Source organism: Hippopotamus amphibius, chromosome 15 (assembly GCF_030028045.1).
Source record: "Hippopotamus amphibius kiboko isolate mHipAmp2 chromosome 15, mHipAmp2.hap2, whole genome shotgun sequence".
Lineage (NCBI taxonomy): Eukaryota > Metazoa > Chordata > Mammalia > Artiodactyla > Hippopotamidae > Hippopotamus > Hippopotamus amphibius.
In genome coordinates, this window is record NC_080200.1 from 37,143,567 (window position 1) to 37,161,890 (window position 18,324).

General features: G+C 39.6%; 1 protein-coding gene across 3 annotated transcripts in view; it reads left to right on the forward strand.

Annotated features, from left to right (window-relative positions):
* C6 (complement C6) overlaps nucleotides 1-18,324 on the forward strand; it is a 72,679-nt gene that overhangs the window by 46,062 nt on the left and 8,293 nt on the right. For all 3 annotated transcript variants that reach the window (XM_057710491.1, XM_057710492.1, XM_057710490.1), the window contains 7 exons: nucleotides 4,063-4,229; nucleotides 5,954-6,179; nucleotides 7,099-7,270; nucleotides 7,612-7,723; nucleotides 10,869-11,001; nucleotides 11,905-12,093; nucleotides 17,618-17,708. In XM_057710491.1, coding sequence (XP_057566474.1) covers nucleotides 4,063-4,229; nucleotides 5,954-6,179; nucleotides 7,099-7,270; nucleotides 7,612-7,723; nucleotides 10,869-11,001; nucleotides 11,905-12,093; nucleotides 17,618-17,708 — 1,090 coding nt within the window. The remainder of the gene's footprint in view (nucleotides 1-4,062; nucleotides 4,230-5,953; nucleotides 6,180-7,098; nucleotides 7,271-7,611; nucleotides 7,724-10,868; nucleotides 11,002-11,904; nucleotides 12,094-17,617; nucleotides 17,709-18,324) is intronic.

Genomic DNA, 18,324 nt, shown 5'->3' on the forward strand with positions numbered 1-18,324 from the left:
ACACACACACACACACACAATGGGATACTACTCAGCCATAAAAAAGAATAGAATAATGGCACTTGCATCAGTGTGGATGGACCTAGAGATTACCACATGAAGTAAAGTAAGTAAGGCAGAGAAAGACAAATAAAATATGATCTCACTTGTATGTGGAATCTAAAATATGATACAAATGAACTTATGACAAAATAGAAACAGACTCATAGACATGTTGTAGAAAACAAATTTATGGTTATCAAATGAGAAGGAGGGGTAGGGATAAATTAGGAGTTTGGGATTAGAAGATACAATCTACTATATATAAAATAGATAAACAACAAGGTCCTACTATATAGCACAGGGAACTATACTCAGTATATTATAATAAACCATAATGGAAAAGAATATGAAAAAGAGTTATATATATGTATAATACATACATATGAAAAACTGAATCACTTTTCTATACACCAGAAACTAATACAGCAATGTAAATCAACTATACTTCAATTAAAAAAAAAAAAACTGCTAAGTTCTAAGACAAGTACATTAAAAAGGCTTAGGCAACCAAGCCAGAATCCTGAGTGCTCTTTGATTTCTCCCTCCCTGTGGATCTAGCCTCTACTTCCAATAAGTAGTCACTCCCCCTCCTTCATATTCCTCCCAGTTCTCCCCAGCTCTTCATTTCCATGCACATGCCTTCCATTCATCATTTCCAACCTGGATTACCACAGAGGCCTCCCAACTGGTCCCCTTGCCTCTGGTCTTGGCTTCTTCCAATCTATTCTACGCAATTTCTGTGAGAGGAATATTCTCCAAGGCAAATCTTATCATGAAAGGCTCATGCCTTAAACATGTCATGGTTTCACATAGACTTGAAGATAAGGTCCTGCCTTTCTGTCTGCCTAGCTAAACTTTATGTAGTCTCCCAAATAAGGCATGCTCTCCCCTGGGCCTTGCCATTATAAATAACTCCTTCCTCTGTGTAAAATTCTCTTCTTCCCTTACTTTTCCTAAATGATTGCTACTTCTACTCAGACAAAGGGAAGCAGAATCACAAAAACTCCCCAAATATGAAGTTTATATCGTCATGGGGGGACAGCCAAGGAACAGATAATATCATATTTACTATAATAATAAATAGGTAGTTTTAAATATCAGAGCCTATCAGTTGTCTACATGTGGATACCCATGTTGAGCCAAATGAGAGCAAATTTGACTACACATTAGTATTATAGCAAGAAAAAAAAAGAAAGAGGGAAAAAAAGAACAGTATGCAAAGCAATCAACCTAGTTATATAAACCAAAGAATGTACAGGTTCTATACCAGTGTGTCTTGCAAAAGAATAATTTAATAAGAATATGAATTCAGTAAATCAAAAGCTCAGAGATGAAAAGATTAAATATAAGAATTAATTGAAAAGGAAGATTTCAAAGCTAAGGTACCAAGACTACAAATATTGAAAAGTATCACCATTATAGTTATAAATAGACACTGCAAGTTCAAAATATAATTGTCTGAGAATAAAATTAATAAAAGAAAGATTAAAGTAATTCATAATGAATGCAGAGAAAAAATTCAGATATTAACCATTATTAAAGAATAGCTAATGGAAATGGAATGACAAGTATAATTTAATACACAGGAATTAGTGTTTCTGAAACAGACGGCCCAAGAAATGAAACAGAAAAACTATTTTTTAAAAATAAATACATACATATATTTACGAACATGTCCCTGAAATAAAGGAAGAAATTTATCTTAATTATTTGTATCAGAAATATTGTTCAAATATACAGTTTCAAGACAAATTCTAGTTAATTAACTAAATAAAAGATTTTTTAAATGAATTCAAGTATCTTAGCTGAGAGAACAAGTTCCCTACAGCATAACAATAAAATCTGGCTGGTGTCAGTCTTCTTCTTGACAAAATGGAATGCTGCAAGATGATAGAGGAATGTCCACAAATTTCTAAAAGAGACAAGAAAATGCCTTCATATGTAAAGGTAGCAGAAAGACATCTCCAAACATGAGAGAATTCTGGAAATATTCATTTTTGAGTACTTACAGAAAAAAAACTACTGAACTGCAAAATCCATCCAATATAGAGATGAGAAAATGTCAAATGTGAGCTCACGGTTTTCAGCTCGTACGGACACTGCAAAATCAGAGAGTATTGCAATCGTCTCCAAACTGATTAATCAATTATCCATCCTACCCAGCAGACACATTGCTAATATTCCTGAACTGTGTCAACTCCCCAACCTCAGTCTTTCGTGCCTGGCTTATAGCAGATTCTCAACTAATGCTTATTAATCACAATGACAATTTGCCTAAAACAAAGACACGTTTATGTTGTTTTCTAAAAGCAAAGCACACTTAAGAACATAGATTTGTCTATTTCTAATCCTGAGCTAGTTTGATTAAATCATTGGACTCCAAACTTTTCTAATCTGTAATGATCCCATTAAACTTTTTTGAGGACATCCCTAACACTTCTATACTTACTAAGAAATGTTATAAATATATTATTCTAAAAATACATTATGGACAAATGTAGAAAACAGAAAATATCAAAAGATAGTCTATGTGAAATAAACAGAATTTCTCATTGTCTTGCTTAATCATAATGATAATACTTCATAAAACTCCTTTAAATTTTTGATATATCTTGGGGCAGCTTTGGTGTCAAACTCATGCTGTGATTGATGAGAAGCCTGTATAAGAAATAGAAGTGTCTGTTCTTCCTTCTACTAGTTGTTTTGCTTATGTTTGCACCATTGATATCATCTTCAGTCTGCATTTTCTTTCTGGAATCTTTTTAAGCCATTTATTCACTTGTAAGGGTTCTGTTCAAAGTAGCTAATAGAACAGTACATAGACTTAACTAGTTCTTTATTCAGGGTCCCCTGCTTATCATATGTAGCTCTTACCAGTGTCAATCCATTTATGACATATATCAATCTAGCATGTCAGAGTCACTGTCAATAGGTATATGATATATTGGCAAATAATCATTTCTCTCCTATTTTATATGAAAATTAAATGCAAAAAAAACTCTAAAATTTTCTTCTTATACCCCTCTTAAGCAGCTCACTTTGAAAAGGACCATGCTTTTTTTTATAGAGAGAATATTTCACCCATTGTTCTAATCATCCTAGACTCTCTTACTGTAGAATTTCTAAACAGTTAGGGGCATGACTGATCCTTACTGACACTCCAGAACGGACACCAAATTAACGCCACTAACTATTACCCACATCGCTAGCCTCTTTTCCATTTGAGTTTTATTTCTCACTACAATTTCTCATTACTCCATTCCTACCCATATTGAAGATGCCATTAGTTAATAGGAATTGTTTTGAAAAGTTATATAAAAGATCAGTGCTATTTACAGTAAATGCCATTAATTCTAAAACAACGTTGTGCCAACTCTTTTTTTTTCTTTTTGTGCCAACTCTTAACGTGAGGTTTAATTTTTTTTTCCCCTCTGGTTAGTTGTACTTTTACTCCTGTCTTTAAGCTTAAAAGCATTCTATCAACTTTTTTCTGTAATTGTAGTCAGTTATGGCCTATGGTGGGCAACTGATTGGCACCAGAAACCATGTGGTTTATGTTATCCTGAGGGCCCAAGACCTGTGCCTCTATAACTCAAAAGTGGGAGGTTTGGCATCAAAGAGCAAGGGCAAAGTCATCAGGCCTTGGGCTACATCTGGATCCCGGACCCCCTCCTCCCCCTTAGTAACCATGTGTTCCAGGCCAAATTACTTCTGGCTTCAATGTCCATGTTTATAACACTTACTTCTCAGGGTTGTTATGAGAATTACATAAATAATGAGCACAGAGTGCCTGGCATACACGAGTTGCTTCATAAATGGTAGCTGTTGGCACCATTGTTCATTTCTATTATTAAACTCCCTGTAGGGACAGGAGGTGTGTTCTCTCACTTTTCACTTAGCTTGCTTAATGGAGCTACACAACTCTACCATCTGCTTCCTTTTCCTGCGCAAATAGGCTTTACTTTCAAGGTTGAATTTGCAATGAAATTAAACGCATAATTTTCTTGAAATACCTCGCAGGTTCGTTTATGCAGGGATCAGAGAAATCCATATCCCTGGTTCAGGGCGGGAGGAGTGAGTATGCAGCGGCTTTGGCATGGGAGAAAGGGAGTTCTGGTCCGGAAGAGAAGACGTTTTCTGAGTGGTTAGAATCAGTGAAGGAAAACCCTACTGTGATTGACTTTAAGGTAAGATAGAAAAGCACTATGAGTAAGAGCTCAAGCAATTCTCTGGCAGCCCGAACTGTACATCACATAATTCCTTTTCCATTTTCTTCTCAGATAATAAAAGAAATGTCTTTCTTTAGTGTCTACGCACAATGTACCTTTTTAAAAAAACATTAAATTACACATCTCTTGTTTTTGCTGTTGCAACAAGCATTCTGCAGTGCAGCATTTAGAATTCCTAGCACACATAAAATACCAGAAGAGGGAATTTAGTGCATAAAACTGCCTAAACTTGCATGGAGTAGTGCTCTTCATCACCCCACGTATATAATACATTTGATTTCTGAATTTGTCTTGCAATTCTTTATTTGATGAGCACTCCTAAATCTTCATTTACAGCTCTGTGGGATAAATGGGATTTTAGATCCATTTGATTTTCTGTTTCTATCACCATTGATTGAATTTACGAGTCTTATATTTCTTGTAATTACATTAAAGACTGATTTTTTTAAATTATTTTTTGGGGGGTACACCAAGTTCAATCATCTGTTTTTATACACATATCCCCATATTCCCTCCCTCCCTCAACTCCCCCCCACCCTCCCTCGAGTCCCCCCCACCCTCCCCGTCCCAGTCCTCTAAGGCATCTTCCATCTTCGAGTTGGACTCCCTTTGTTATACAACAACTTCCCACTGGCTATCTATTTAACAGTTTGTACTATATATATGTCTGTGCTACTCTCTCGCTTTGTCTCAGCTTCCCCTTCACCCCTCGCCCCCCCCCAAACCTCGAGTTCTCCAGTCCATTCTCTGCATCTGCGTCCTTGTTCTTGTCACTGAGTTCATCAAAAGACTGGTTTTTATTATGTATAAAATACTTTGTCCACAAATCAGTCATATGCCACTTAGAACCAGTTTTGCCTAAAACATAAGGACATTTTAAAAAGCTCCTAAAGGAACTATTCTGTTCATTTCATTTCATTGAAAGTAAAGGATTTCAACCATCATGAAAGGAGAATGATTTGCATGCAGCGTGAAGATGCTTGGAGTTCTACAGGTTATGGTAGGAAAATGAGGTCCAGCCGCCCATCTGGGCACTTGTGAGTCATACACTGCACTGCAGTCATTCCTCTGAGGTTTTAAAATGTTAATGAAATGAGCCCTGGTTTTGTGTTAGCTCCATATTTGTTATTGTAATCTTCTATTGATCCTACCAGCAAGCTCATTTCTCCATTTTCTCTCTCCACATATTCTCAGCTGATTCCACCAAAAGCCAGTAGTACCCTGGAAAAACAAAGAACACTGAAAGCCTCTCTTCACCCTTTCCAGATTTTTCTCCTTGGTCACTCATCTCAGGGTCTGATGCACGCATTTGATGCTTAATAAATAAGATGACGTAAATCCAAGTGAGCGACACCTCATGTGACGCTTCCTCCATAGCAGAATTCCAGGGAGAGTAAGCGCCAGACACTTTACACCTGCCATACTTTAGGGACAACAGAAGCCAGCTAATCTGCAGATAGCTGCTCTACCACTGTAGAAGGAAAACAAGCTCTGCTCGCCCTCATGGGGATGGTTCTTCTCCACCAGTCCAATGGAGAGTTATACCATATTCTGCAATAATCCCTTTGAAGTGTGGGATTTTCCAGGCCTTGCCTCTTATTCCACGGGAATTGGGCAGTGATGGCAACATATGCCAAAGGGATGTGACCCTGACCGATCTCCTCCCTCCCATCTTCTCTTAGCTTGCCCCCATCACGGACCTGGTAAGAAACATCCCCTGTGCGGTGACAAGACGGAACAACCTCAGGAGAGCTTTCAGGGAATATGCAGCCAAGTTTGACCCTTGCCAATGTGCTCGATGCCCTAATAATGGCCGCCCCACGCTCTCGGGGACCGAATGTCTGTGTGTGTGCCAGAGCGGCACCTACGGCGAGAACTGTGAGAGGCGATCCCCGGATTACAAATCTAGTAAGTGTACCATCAGCAACTTCCCAAAAGGTAGGAAGCTTTCCGCTCCCAAAGGTATTCTAGGTTGGTCAATGAAAACAACAAAACAAAACTTCTCTTAGCAATTTCCACCTTATGCAAACTTGCAAGGAAAATAGGCTTGAGGAAAGTTAGACTCAAAGGTCAAACAGTCCTGGTATGAATCTCAGCTGTAACCTACCAGCTCTGTGACCTTAGGAAAATCACCTAACCTCTCTATGCCTCCATCTGTTCATCCATAAAATGGGGATAATACCACTATATACCCAAAGATATACATGTATAATATATATGTGTGTGTATATATATGCACATATATATATAAAATATGCAGCACAATGCCTATAACATAAAATAAATAAAATAGTAAAACATACTATAAAGTAAAATATGTGATGCTGTTGTTATAAACCTCTCATGCATCATAATGTAGAATGAAGGTGGCTTGTAATAGGGGGTAAATTAAGCCACAGCCAAAGTTTTCATATAGGATCGAGCAATGTTCACTGTTACCTCTAATCCTCCTTAGAAAGAGGATGTGTCATGGAAGTAAGAATATAGTCTATTACCTTTCAAGTGTAATTTGATATAGATTCTATTTAGAAGAAGTTCATATATGTACATATACACATGCATATATGTACTGTGTGATATGTTGCTGACAGTGGAAAATGATTCAGAGCTGTTGATATTTTATTCAGGCTGTGGGAACAGGAAACGGAAACCAGGTGATGTGTCAGGCCCTTTGCACAGATAATTTCTTTTAATCCTCACAATAACCCTATGATATTCCACAAAGGATCCCATAGCTAAAAAGTAAGGAAACCAAGTTGTCCTGGCTTTAAAGCCCCAGTTCTCCCGGATACACTGTGATTGATGGGTGGGTCTTCCTGTGTTCCAGATGCTGTGGATGGAAACTGGGGCTGCTGGTCTTCCTGGAGCATGTGTGATGCTACTTACAAGAGAGCGAGAACCCGAAAATGCAACAACCCTGCCCCCCAGCAAGGAGGGAAACGCTGTGAGGGGGAGGGGCGGCAAGAGGAGCACTGCACATTTTCCATAATGCAGAATGAGTAAGGATGGGTAGGGGGAGAGAGTGCGGGATCCCCTCCGCTACTAAACTGGAGAGTTAAGAGATTTATTTTCTTATTGCTAAGTAAAGAAATCATTAGAATTTTACCTGTTCCAACACAACATATCTGTGAGGTGTTAGATCGGCTGCTACCCCTTTTCCTCTCTCTTTTCTCTCTTTTTTATATGTATTATATACATATATACACACATATAATGTGTATATATACATGCATATGTGTATATAAGGCATATGTGTATATACACAAACATGTAAATGTGTGTGTATTTATATATACACATATTATTATATTATACATATATGTTTATTTTTCCCTTTTAGTGGACAGCCGTGCATCAGTGACGATGAGGAAGTGAAAGAAATAGACCTCCCTGAATTAGAATCAGATTCAGGGTGTCCTCAACCAGTCCTTCCAGAAAATTCATTTATCCGGGTAAGCATCCTGACCTTCACTTTGGTTTGGAATCCAAAAAATAGAACTTAGGAAGCATGTGCTTTTTATTTAGAGTTTTTTTTTTCTTAGTTCAATAATCTGTTGACTTAAAAAGTAAAAAAGGAGTATTTAGAAAGGCTCCACCACTTTCCCTTCTTGAATTCCCTGGAGATGTCCTCATACCTGGTTGTTAGACCAAAGAACGGCAGGGTTTTTTGTGTGCCTTGGCATCACTAACTTGTGTGTGGTGGTACGTTTATGTGAATGGAGAACGGTTTGGATGACCTCTGTAAGAATCTGCAACTAAGATCTGACTATTATTTCTGAATCTGAGCAATCTAACCCCCTATCTAAGGCACGATATCAGAGAAACAAACTAGTCTTGACTATAACATAGGAGGTATTGAGTCTGTAATGGCTTGTTAGGTTAAAAACCTACAGAAATCTTAAGCAATCAATACAGTTTCAATATCTTTTCATTTTCTCTTTTTTCATTAAACCATTATATGCTTCTATGATTAAAAACAACTAAATACTTTTTGTTAAACAGTTCTGTGGGTTTAGATATAAATTTTCAGGAGGTAGCTAGTATTTAAAATTGATCACAGGAGGCATGCACCCTAATCAATTTTACATTTTTTAAAAATTTTAGCTTTCTTAAACCCAGTAAAGCCTTTAATGTATTTCCAGCAGTATCGTATTTATGATAAAAAAACCAATAAACTTCGATTCTCCAACGCCAGCAAATAAATATCCATGGAACAGAGTCTGGGCTAATGTATCTTCCCTGCTCATTCATCTTCTGTTCATGTAGAAGGCACCAGGCCTAAAGGTGTGAAGGAGAGGAAGTATTTTGGAGGCGGGGTAATGTTGATTAGTCTTTACTCTAGAACCAGAGATTCTCACCCTCCAGCTGCACTGGAGGCTAGTCTTGAGCAGAGCCCAGAAGCTTCCATAACTAACAAGATCCCGGGTAATACTGATGCTGATAGTTTGGGAGCCACACCTTGGGAAAAAATCCTTTAGGACAGGAGGCAGCAAACTGTGGCCCACAGGCCAAATCTGGCCTGCCCTCTGATTTCTTTTCTTTTCTTTTTTTAAATGAAGTTTATTGCAACACAACCACATTCTTTTGTTTACATAATGACTACGGCTTTGTCCAGCAGGGGCACAAGGTCATGGACACTGCCTGGCCTGCAGTTGACTATCAAGGCCCTTTACAGAAAAAGTTTGCCAGTCCCTGCCCTACAAGAGTATCCTCAAAATTACATTTTGTCAGATCCAGATACCTAAATAATTTTTAATCTGTTTTTGCCAGCTGCTTACATAAAGTGTTAAAATGATTGACATTTTAATTTTAAAAACATGTAAAAGGTTTAAACAGTGATTCATTATTCTAATGACTCTACAAAATTAGATTATATGTTTCCATTTCCATGAATAAGTTCACTCCTTGTTTTAATTTGTTCTTCATTAAAGGCCTAATTCTTATGTGACAACAGTTTTTGCTCAAAAGTAATACAGTTTTAACTTTTCCTAAAGAGTACCTCCTAGAATTCCTAATAGCAAAATGTCGCGTGTATGGAGTCAAACAGAGGCAGGTATGCCTCATTCCAGGCTAGAGCAATTGTGTCATTGCACATGAAGATATCTTTTCAGTGACCAAGACACAAGTCCTACCCCCATAGGCAAGTGACAGTGACTTTTGGTAAGGGTCCTTGCTTAGTCGGTTTAGCAGATGTGTTGGTCAAAGCTTGATGTTTGCAACATACACTTACAGGTCATAGCTTTATAAGAGAAATGGAAGCAGAAGCTTATGACAATAATTTATTGCAGGATGAATGTGAGGAAAAATGTGCAGCCTTTGAATGAAACATCCAAATCATTAATATCACTCATCATACCATTTCCCTTGGAAACACAGCAGTAGCCATAATAACCAATAAAAGAATACATTTTGTATTCAGGAAATTAGTCGTCTTCTAGGAGACAAGTTGAATCACGTGGCCAAGTGATAACAAACGTTGACAATTGAGCTTTCATCTCCCTCAAATCCCCAACTTCGATTCTCAGAGAATAACTTCCTAGTCAATTCTTTGTACTTGTCTCCCACTCAGTAAGGCAAGACTATTACTGTCTTCCTAAGAAGGAGAGTGCTTTGCATTTTTTCAGCAAAGAGTTATTAAGCCCTGTGTAAAGATTTGCAAGGGGAGATCTGGTAGTAGAAGTGCCACTCAAGTGTAGGGGTGGGGATGATAAATGGGATAAACATAAAATAGAGCTTTGTACAAGTTTCCCCCCAAAACTGAAAGGATGGTACACCTGATGAAGCAGGGGAAGTGAAGGAGATTTTCCACAGAGGAAGTTCTATTTGAGTTGGGTCTTGCGGGAACGGAAGAGAGATGTTGAAGATAGAGGGAACAGCCAGGTAAAGACGTGGAGGCATGAAAGAGAGTATTAGGTGCAGAGAATGGCAGGTGGCTAGGCTTTGCTAGAGCATAGGTTCTATGGGAAGAAACAGCAAGAGCTGAGGACGGGGAAGTGGGTTAAATCTCATATTCCAAGCTAAGAATATAAAACGCATCTTATCTTAAAAATCTTTTAGTGAACCCCCACATGCCAGTAGTTGTATTTTAATTACACATTAATTGAGAAAGTATACAATGACCAATAGTTATTAGGAACACTTTCAAATGATTTGTAGTCAATATGTTACCATAGCGTCTGCATATATTTGCTGCATATGTAGGATACATTATTTATTCGGTTGATAGCCACTGCAGGATACGTATATAGTTTTCTTATTCTTGAAATAGTAAGCCTTCCCATATACAAAGGGGAACAAGTTATTAGGTAATATATATATATATTCTAATCAATTTAAGCAGCAATATAGAAGATGGATTAGAAGAGGGACTAGTTAGACAGTTGTCCTGATAAAAGGTAATACGTGCTGTAGGCAGAGGCAGTGATAATGGCAAAGGAAAGGAGAGAACTTTGAGAGATGTTTAGAAGCAGAAATTGAGTGGACTCTGACTGAGTAGATACAGGAATGAAGGAAGAGAAAGAATCCAGGAGGACCCCGAGGTGTTTGGAGATATTATTGATAGCATAAGTAATGTGCTGATTTCTGTTTTAATTCTAGAGTGAAAAGAAACTGTACTCAGTTGGGGAAGAAGTTGAAATTTTATGTCTTACTGGATTCAAAACTGTTGGGTACCAGTACTACAGATGCTTACCAGACGGAACCTGGAGGCAAGGAGATGTGGAATGCCAACGTGAGAACTGGGCAGACATCCTGCGTGACTCAGCTAGAGAATGAATGTGCCCAAAAGAAACAGAGCAAAGTCACACCCTTAGATTAGCACATGTTACTATTTTTTAGTAACTCTGGTGAAAGCGTTTAGTGAAGCAGAAAATAGGATTCATCTGCTCAAATTAGATTTCAAACTATCTTCATATTTAGTTTTCCTGCCCCTGAATTTTAGCAGGACTGTGAGGCATGTGCTTAAAAAGAAATCTGGGAGGTCTGCTAACTGCATCTAACCACAGACATCTGCCTTGCCGGACAGGCAAAGAGATGCAAGGTAACACGTCCCAGGAAGATGATATGTACACTCTTTGTGTATCAGCGATGGGATTTTATGCGAAATGCAATTTTCTCCTTGGAGCACGTTCACATCCTTTGCTCAAAAAGAGAGTAGAAGTTTGTAGGCTCCACACATACCCACGCTTCAGAAAGTCAAAATGCAGTACAAACAAGGCTCAGTGGGGGACTCCAAAGAGTTATTATGGAATGTCATAACAGAATTGAGACCAGTGTCAATTAGAACATCCTGCCTCTGTGTCACCCACAATGCGGTGACTCGCTTTTGAGAAAACTCACTGGGGAGAAGAGTGGAAAAGATGATTTCTTGAAAAGGTCCCAATGATGTAATGAAAGTTAGGAGTATCTGAAACCAGTTCCTTAGCAAGTTCTTCAGTTAATGGGACTAACGGCAGTTTCTCAGTAGAAGCCTGAGATCTCAACCCCTGGTTTTTCTGATCAAAAGGCAGCGTTAAAGCTGAACCAATGCAGTAAATCACATTAAAATCACTTCTTGGAAGGCACAAAATCTGCCTGTATCCACTGAGTCTTCTGCTCTACCAAATACATCTGCAATATTTTTCTCTCTCTGCAGGGACAGAGTGCCTCAAGCCAGTGGTGCAGGAAGTACTGACACTGTCACCATTTCAGTCATCATATAAAATTGGTGAACGCATTGAGCTAACCTGTCCCAGAGGCTTTGTCGTTGCTGGGCCATCCAGGTACACGTGCAGTGGGGATTCCTGGACACCACCCATTTCAAGCTCACTCACCTGTGAAAAAGGTAAGTAGCAGCTCAGGATCCTGGGGTCTGCTAAGGTGGTGTCCTTTGAGATTGGTCATGTAGCATCTACAGAGGTGCTATTTCTTAAGACGATTCCACTGAAGGGCTGGGTTGTATTTCACCCCGTGTCAATGATGAGGTCAGGTAGCACATACGTAGCTATTGGGCAAGCGGATATCTTCAATCCTTAGAGAATGAGGTCAATTTTCTTTTCCAATTTAATACTTCACTATTCTGAGGGAGTGCCAGTGCTCTCATATAGCAAAATCAGAATTGATGGTTAACTGCAAATTTAGTTCAAGTGGAGAGCCATAGAAAAGTAGTCCACAGTACTTTTTAAATTATTAAACATTTTGTTTTATCTTGGAACATAGAAATCCACACATATTCACCAATTTTCTGACACAGGACCAACCTTTTATTTCCTAAAGGGCCTCCTGATTTGAATTCCAAGATTTCTTTCGTGAATAAAACAAATATATAATTCATCATCCATGGTATCCCATATCAGTTCCTCTAAAACAATGTGTTCTAACTTCAAGTGGGGCACTTCTTTTAGAAGCACCTCTGAATAAGTTCCAGCCCTGATCCTGATGTCATTGAGCTGGGAGGGCCCAGTATTTGGTGTTTGTATAAAATCTCCCTGAATTAATTTAGATACAGCCAAAATTGAGAATTATTGTTTTGAAGAGAGGTGAAAGCTTAAAGGCAACTTTTGCAGCAAATTTGATTAGAAAATGCTCTTACATTTTTACATATGTTTCCTTAATCTTTTACAGTAGTCTCACCCATAATTAATTCAAGCAAAACTTTTGCAAACCACTTTAAATTATTCAACATTTTCAACTTAGCTTTTATAATAACTTTTTTCCTCCTTTATTTTATCAACTGCTATTCTTAATCAAATTACACAATTACAATAGTAACCAGCACAAATAGACTTAGAAACAAAAAAAAAAATAACTGACTCTTGGTAAGTCTATAGCTGGACTGCTGGGAGCAGAAGTGTGAAGCTATGAAAGAGAGGAGCCTGTAAGCCTCGAAGTTCAGAGTCGGACAGGCAGCTGGCATGGCAGACCTGAGAACCCTGGTTAGTCTGGTGTGTTGGTTACTTGGAGGACAGTGAAGGCAGCTTCTACTAGTTCATGTCTTCCAAATTTCTCAACATATGTGTTCAAATAATGTCTCATTTTTAATCAGAGAATCCCTGAGGATATATCTGAGCTCAGATATGATCGGGCCTATTTTGTCTATAAAAAAAACAAAGGCATAGAGAGGCCAAATGAGACCCACGGTCAGACAGTTTGGATCAAACAAGAACTGTGCAGCAGCTCTGCTAATTCCTCAAGCTCTCTACCATCTTGCCTTCTTCATCCTCTTCTGGGCTTTAACCACGTGTGAAGGAAAAGGGGAAACTTACCCTGTTATATAAGCTTAAAATTATTGATAAAGAGATCACATGGAAATTTGTGAGGACTTCAGGTTAGTATTGTGGCTTGGTTTCACTTGACTCCTGATCATATATGTCAGAGGGATGAATGTGTTTGGGGACCACAGGGTTTAGAGAGTTAAAATCCTCTGGGCATCTTAGGTAGCATACTCCTCTTTATACAAAAAACAGCATATGTCCGCGCGCGCATGCACACACACACACACACACACACACACACACACACAAGCAAGCATGCCTCCGTGTTTGGAAAAGAAATTAAAATTATAATCCAAACTGAGAGATGACAAAATGTTCTTCATCGAGATAAAGGGAAGAAATATCCCATCTCATATACTTTCTCTCAACAATGTTGGCAGGAAGATCAATGAAGGGAGTCACAGAAAGAGAAAGAAAATCATCAAGAAAACTGAACACCCTTTCCTCTCAACGTGGGGGGAGCTGTGTGATAAAGGGACGTTCAGGTCATTGGTTGGCCAGGAAGATTTTTAATTCTTTCAACGTGAAAAAGAATTTTGCCTCCTGAAGAACTGAGACGCTGCGCACCTCCACTGTTACTTTTTTTCCCTTCCTCTAAAAAATCAACACCTCCAGAAGAACCCCTTGTCCTCAGCACTCTTTAAAGATTGCAGCATTCTCATTTCCATATCGCTCACGAACTGCGCAGGGCAGGCAGTGTGGGCAGCTGAGAGCCAGTTTGGGCTTCCACCCGATGCTTAGTGAGGGAGCAGCGTCCTCACACATGATCACGATGCCAAATCGTTGATGATGTCAAGGGAGCAATGCTCTGTGTTGCCGATGCTCTTTGAAAACAATGGACACCCTTGACCTACGTGTGGATTGATTTATGAAGGCCAAAGAGACAGAGACACACAAGAAACCAAAGAAAAGTAAGCCCATGTCAATGGAAATCTTAGTATCTGAGAACTTACCAGCAGCTATAGGTCTCCATGTCCATGAAGGTTCTCAGCCAAATTTCACCAGATGGAATGAGGGTCCTAACAGAGGATACTAGTAGGGAATGGAAATGCATAGCAGCAAAGAAGAAAACCTACCAATTTTTTAAATCTTTATTTTTGCCTCTAACATAAACATCCTTCCCTACCAAACCTCCTGCCTGATATACCCACCTACAGCCCTCCTTTGACAATTACTTGCTTACAGAGGACACTGTGTTTCTGTGGATGCCTGATTAGTCAGATCCAGTCCAGGGACACGTGTTTCATCCATTAGGCTCAGGATGTCAGCTCCAGGTTGAATTCAGCCAGTCTAAAGCTTCTCTGAATGAGCCTCAACATAAACAAAGATAACCAAGATTTCCCCTTCCCTGTAACATATCCAAGTGTTCCTCCTTCCACTGTAATCTGCCTTCCTCACATACACAGTATTGAATCGCTCCTCTTAAGCATCGATTCCTTACAGATCTTCTTCACATTTCTCAGTTTGGTTTTTTTGGTTGTATGGTCTCCTGGCACTGTATTTCTTCAAAATCTCTCTCTCAGACTTTCATTATAAAGCCATCACTATGATTATTTGATTAATGTCTGTTTTCCCACTATAAAGGGACTGCTGCTCTTTTTCATTCTTTCTATTTTTTTTTTCCACCATCGCATCCTAATATGTAGAATATCACGCAGGGATAAATAGCTGCATTTGGGAGTTGCATTTCTCCGTTGATTATTCTTGTAAGGAAAATCAGATTTTCAAGCTGTTATCCCCCAAAAGCCACTCACACGACTGTTGGCACTGACATCCATATTGCTGAGCACGATGGACAGTATTTTGGCCCTCATCGGCCTCGGCCTCTCGGCAGCATTCAGCAGTGTTGACCTTCTCCTGCACGTGCATTCTTTCCCTGGCTTCCAGGACACAGTGCTGTCTGGTTTAGCTTCTACCTCGCTGGCTGATGCCCTCTATTTTTGGCAGCCTGCTGCCTTGGCATGGACTTCTTTTTAATATTTATAATTCTATTTATGTATTGGTTGTGTTGGGTCACTGCTGCACATGGGCTTTCTCTAGTTGCATCAAGTGGGGGCCACTCTTCATTGTGGTGCACGGGGTTCTCGTTGTGGTGGCTTCTCTTGTCGTGGAGCACAGGCTCTAGGCACGCAGGCTTCAGTAGTTGCGGCACATGGGCTCAGTTGTTGTGGCTTTCGAGCTCTAGAGCGCAGGCTCAGTAGTTGTGGTGCATGGGCTTAGTTGCTCCGCAGCATGTGGGATCTTCCTAGACCAGGGATTGAACCTGTGTCCCCTGCATTGGCAGAAGGATTCTTAACCACTGCTCCACCAGGGAAGTCCCTGCATGCACTTTAAATGTTAGAGTTGCTCAAGGCTCAGATCCCCCCTCACCTCATGTTACGCTCTCCTATACGCACAATGATAGTCATCGATTAGTCATTGATTCCCGCATAGACTAATGACGTTTAAATCTTTACCACAGATTTCTCCACTGAGCTTTAGGCCTGAATAGGCACATTCCTATGTATCTATTTTGTTTGGCTGTCTTAAAGAGACCATAAATTCAACATATGCAGAGAGGAATGCTTGAGTCCTCACTCTCATCTCCCTGCAAATAACTTCTAGTGTTTTCTGTTCCAGTTAAGCACCAGTATCTATTCTCCTACGCAAACCAGAAACCTAAGAATTATACTTGACAGTTCTTATGACTCACCCACAATATGCAATATCATCCATTTTACATGCATAAAATATCTCAAGTTCAACCACTTCTCTCCATTTCCACCTCGGTGCTTTGGTCCATATTACCATTCTCTTTCACCCAAACTACTGTAATAACATCATAAATTGTCTACTCTCTTGACCACCATGCCTCTCCAAATTCATTCTCCATGCAGAAGCCAGAATTAATTTCTTTTCCAAATCCAGACCTGATTTTGTCCCACCACCCCCTGCTAAAACCTACCAAAGAGTTGCCACTGCTTATAAAATAAGACAAAAATCTTTCAAAAGCCCTTTATGACCCTACACAATCTGCCACACAGCCATCTCTCTCGCCATATCTTTTTTTTTTTGGGGGGGGGTACACCAGGTTCAATCATCTGTTTTTATACACATATCCCCGTATTCCCTCCCTTCCTTGACTCCCCCCCCCTCGAGTCCGCCCCACCCTCCCCGCCCCAGTCCTCTAAGGCATCTTCCATCCTCGAGTTGGACTCCCTTTGTTATACAACAACTTCCCACTGACTATTTTACAGTTGGTAGTATATATATGTCTGTGCTACTCTCTCGCTTCGTCTCAGTTTCCCCTTCACCCCCCGCCCCCTCCCATACCTCGAGTTCTCCAGTCCATTCTCTGCATCTGCGTCCTTGTTCTTGTCACTGAGTTCATCAGTACCATTTTTAGATTCTGTATATGTGAGTTAGCATACAATATTTGTCCTTCTCTTTCTGACTTACTTCACTCTGTATGACTCTCTCGCCATATCTTGTTCCACGCCCTTGTTTCCCTGGCTTTCTTACAGTTCCAAGATAGTGTTACCTCTCTTTTGAGCACTTTTATGCCTGCTATTGCCTTTGCTTCAAGAACACTCCTTTTTCTTTTCCCATTGTACCATTCATAACCTTCCTAGCTACATCAATTTTCTTGATTATAGGCTTTCTCTTTAATAGCGCTAATAATAGCAGCAGTTTTATGTGTACAGTGTTTTTTTTGATTAATGTCTGTCTGCTCCACAAGACTAGAAGCTCTGTGAGCATGGGATCTGGGTCAAATTTTGCTCAATCCACTATCCCTAGAACCTATCGCAGTGCTAGGAAATCATAGTAGCTCAATAAATATTTGGAAAATCAAATGAACAAAAATTTCACCAAGTCCACTTTCTTTAGCTCTCTGAACTTAGTAACAGTTCTAGGTTGAAAAATGACAGCTCCTAGAGCTAGAAAGGACCTTCAGATGGACTATTGCATGACAAAGTATTTGGAAAAGCCAAACGAATGTTCTAACTCCAAAAGATAAATGAGAACTTTTCCCCACTGCCTTTCCTCCTAAATTCAAACTCATCACTTGAAATCCATGCTGCGCATTGTTCTTATCTTCATTGTCTTTTGTTGCAGATGCCTTGACACGCTTACAGGGCCATTGTCAACCAGGACAGAAGCAGTCAGGATCTGAATGCGTTTGCATGTCTCCAGAAGAAGACTGTAGGTGAGAGATACTCTATGGACTAGTGCTTAGAAATGGAAAACCAGTCTCCTGTAACCAACTTAATGGAGGAGCTGGGCTTCCTGAAGCAGAAACACAAAGCATATTAATTCTTCACATAACTGATACCCCCTGTGCTCTGTTGAATTCCTCCTTCCCCACTGGGTAGCAAGCTGTCTTAATCATCTCTCAGCCCTTGTTCCCTAAGCTTGCATGGCTTTTGTTACTAAAACAGTCTCATTGTGATGCTAAAGACTCTTTCCTGTCCAGTGTTAAAACATCAGGCTCAATTATCTCAAAGCCTTCCTCTTCCCCTTAAGTATAGGGCAAGGTTTTGACTCCAAAAGCTCAGATTAGAGGAAGTGGTATGAGCATGGACTTAAACACACACACACACACACACACACACACAAACACACACACACGCACACACACACCCCTTCATCAGATTATTCTTCCATGTGGTGGCAGAGAGCATGAAGAAAAATGATATATCCATCTATGACTGCCATGCTTCTTTTTTTTACATGAACAAACCCAGGAGCGTCGAGGGTGCTTATTAATTTAACGGCTACTTTCAGGGGAATTTAATCCAAAATTACATTAGCTAAGGTAAAAT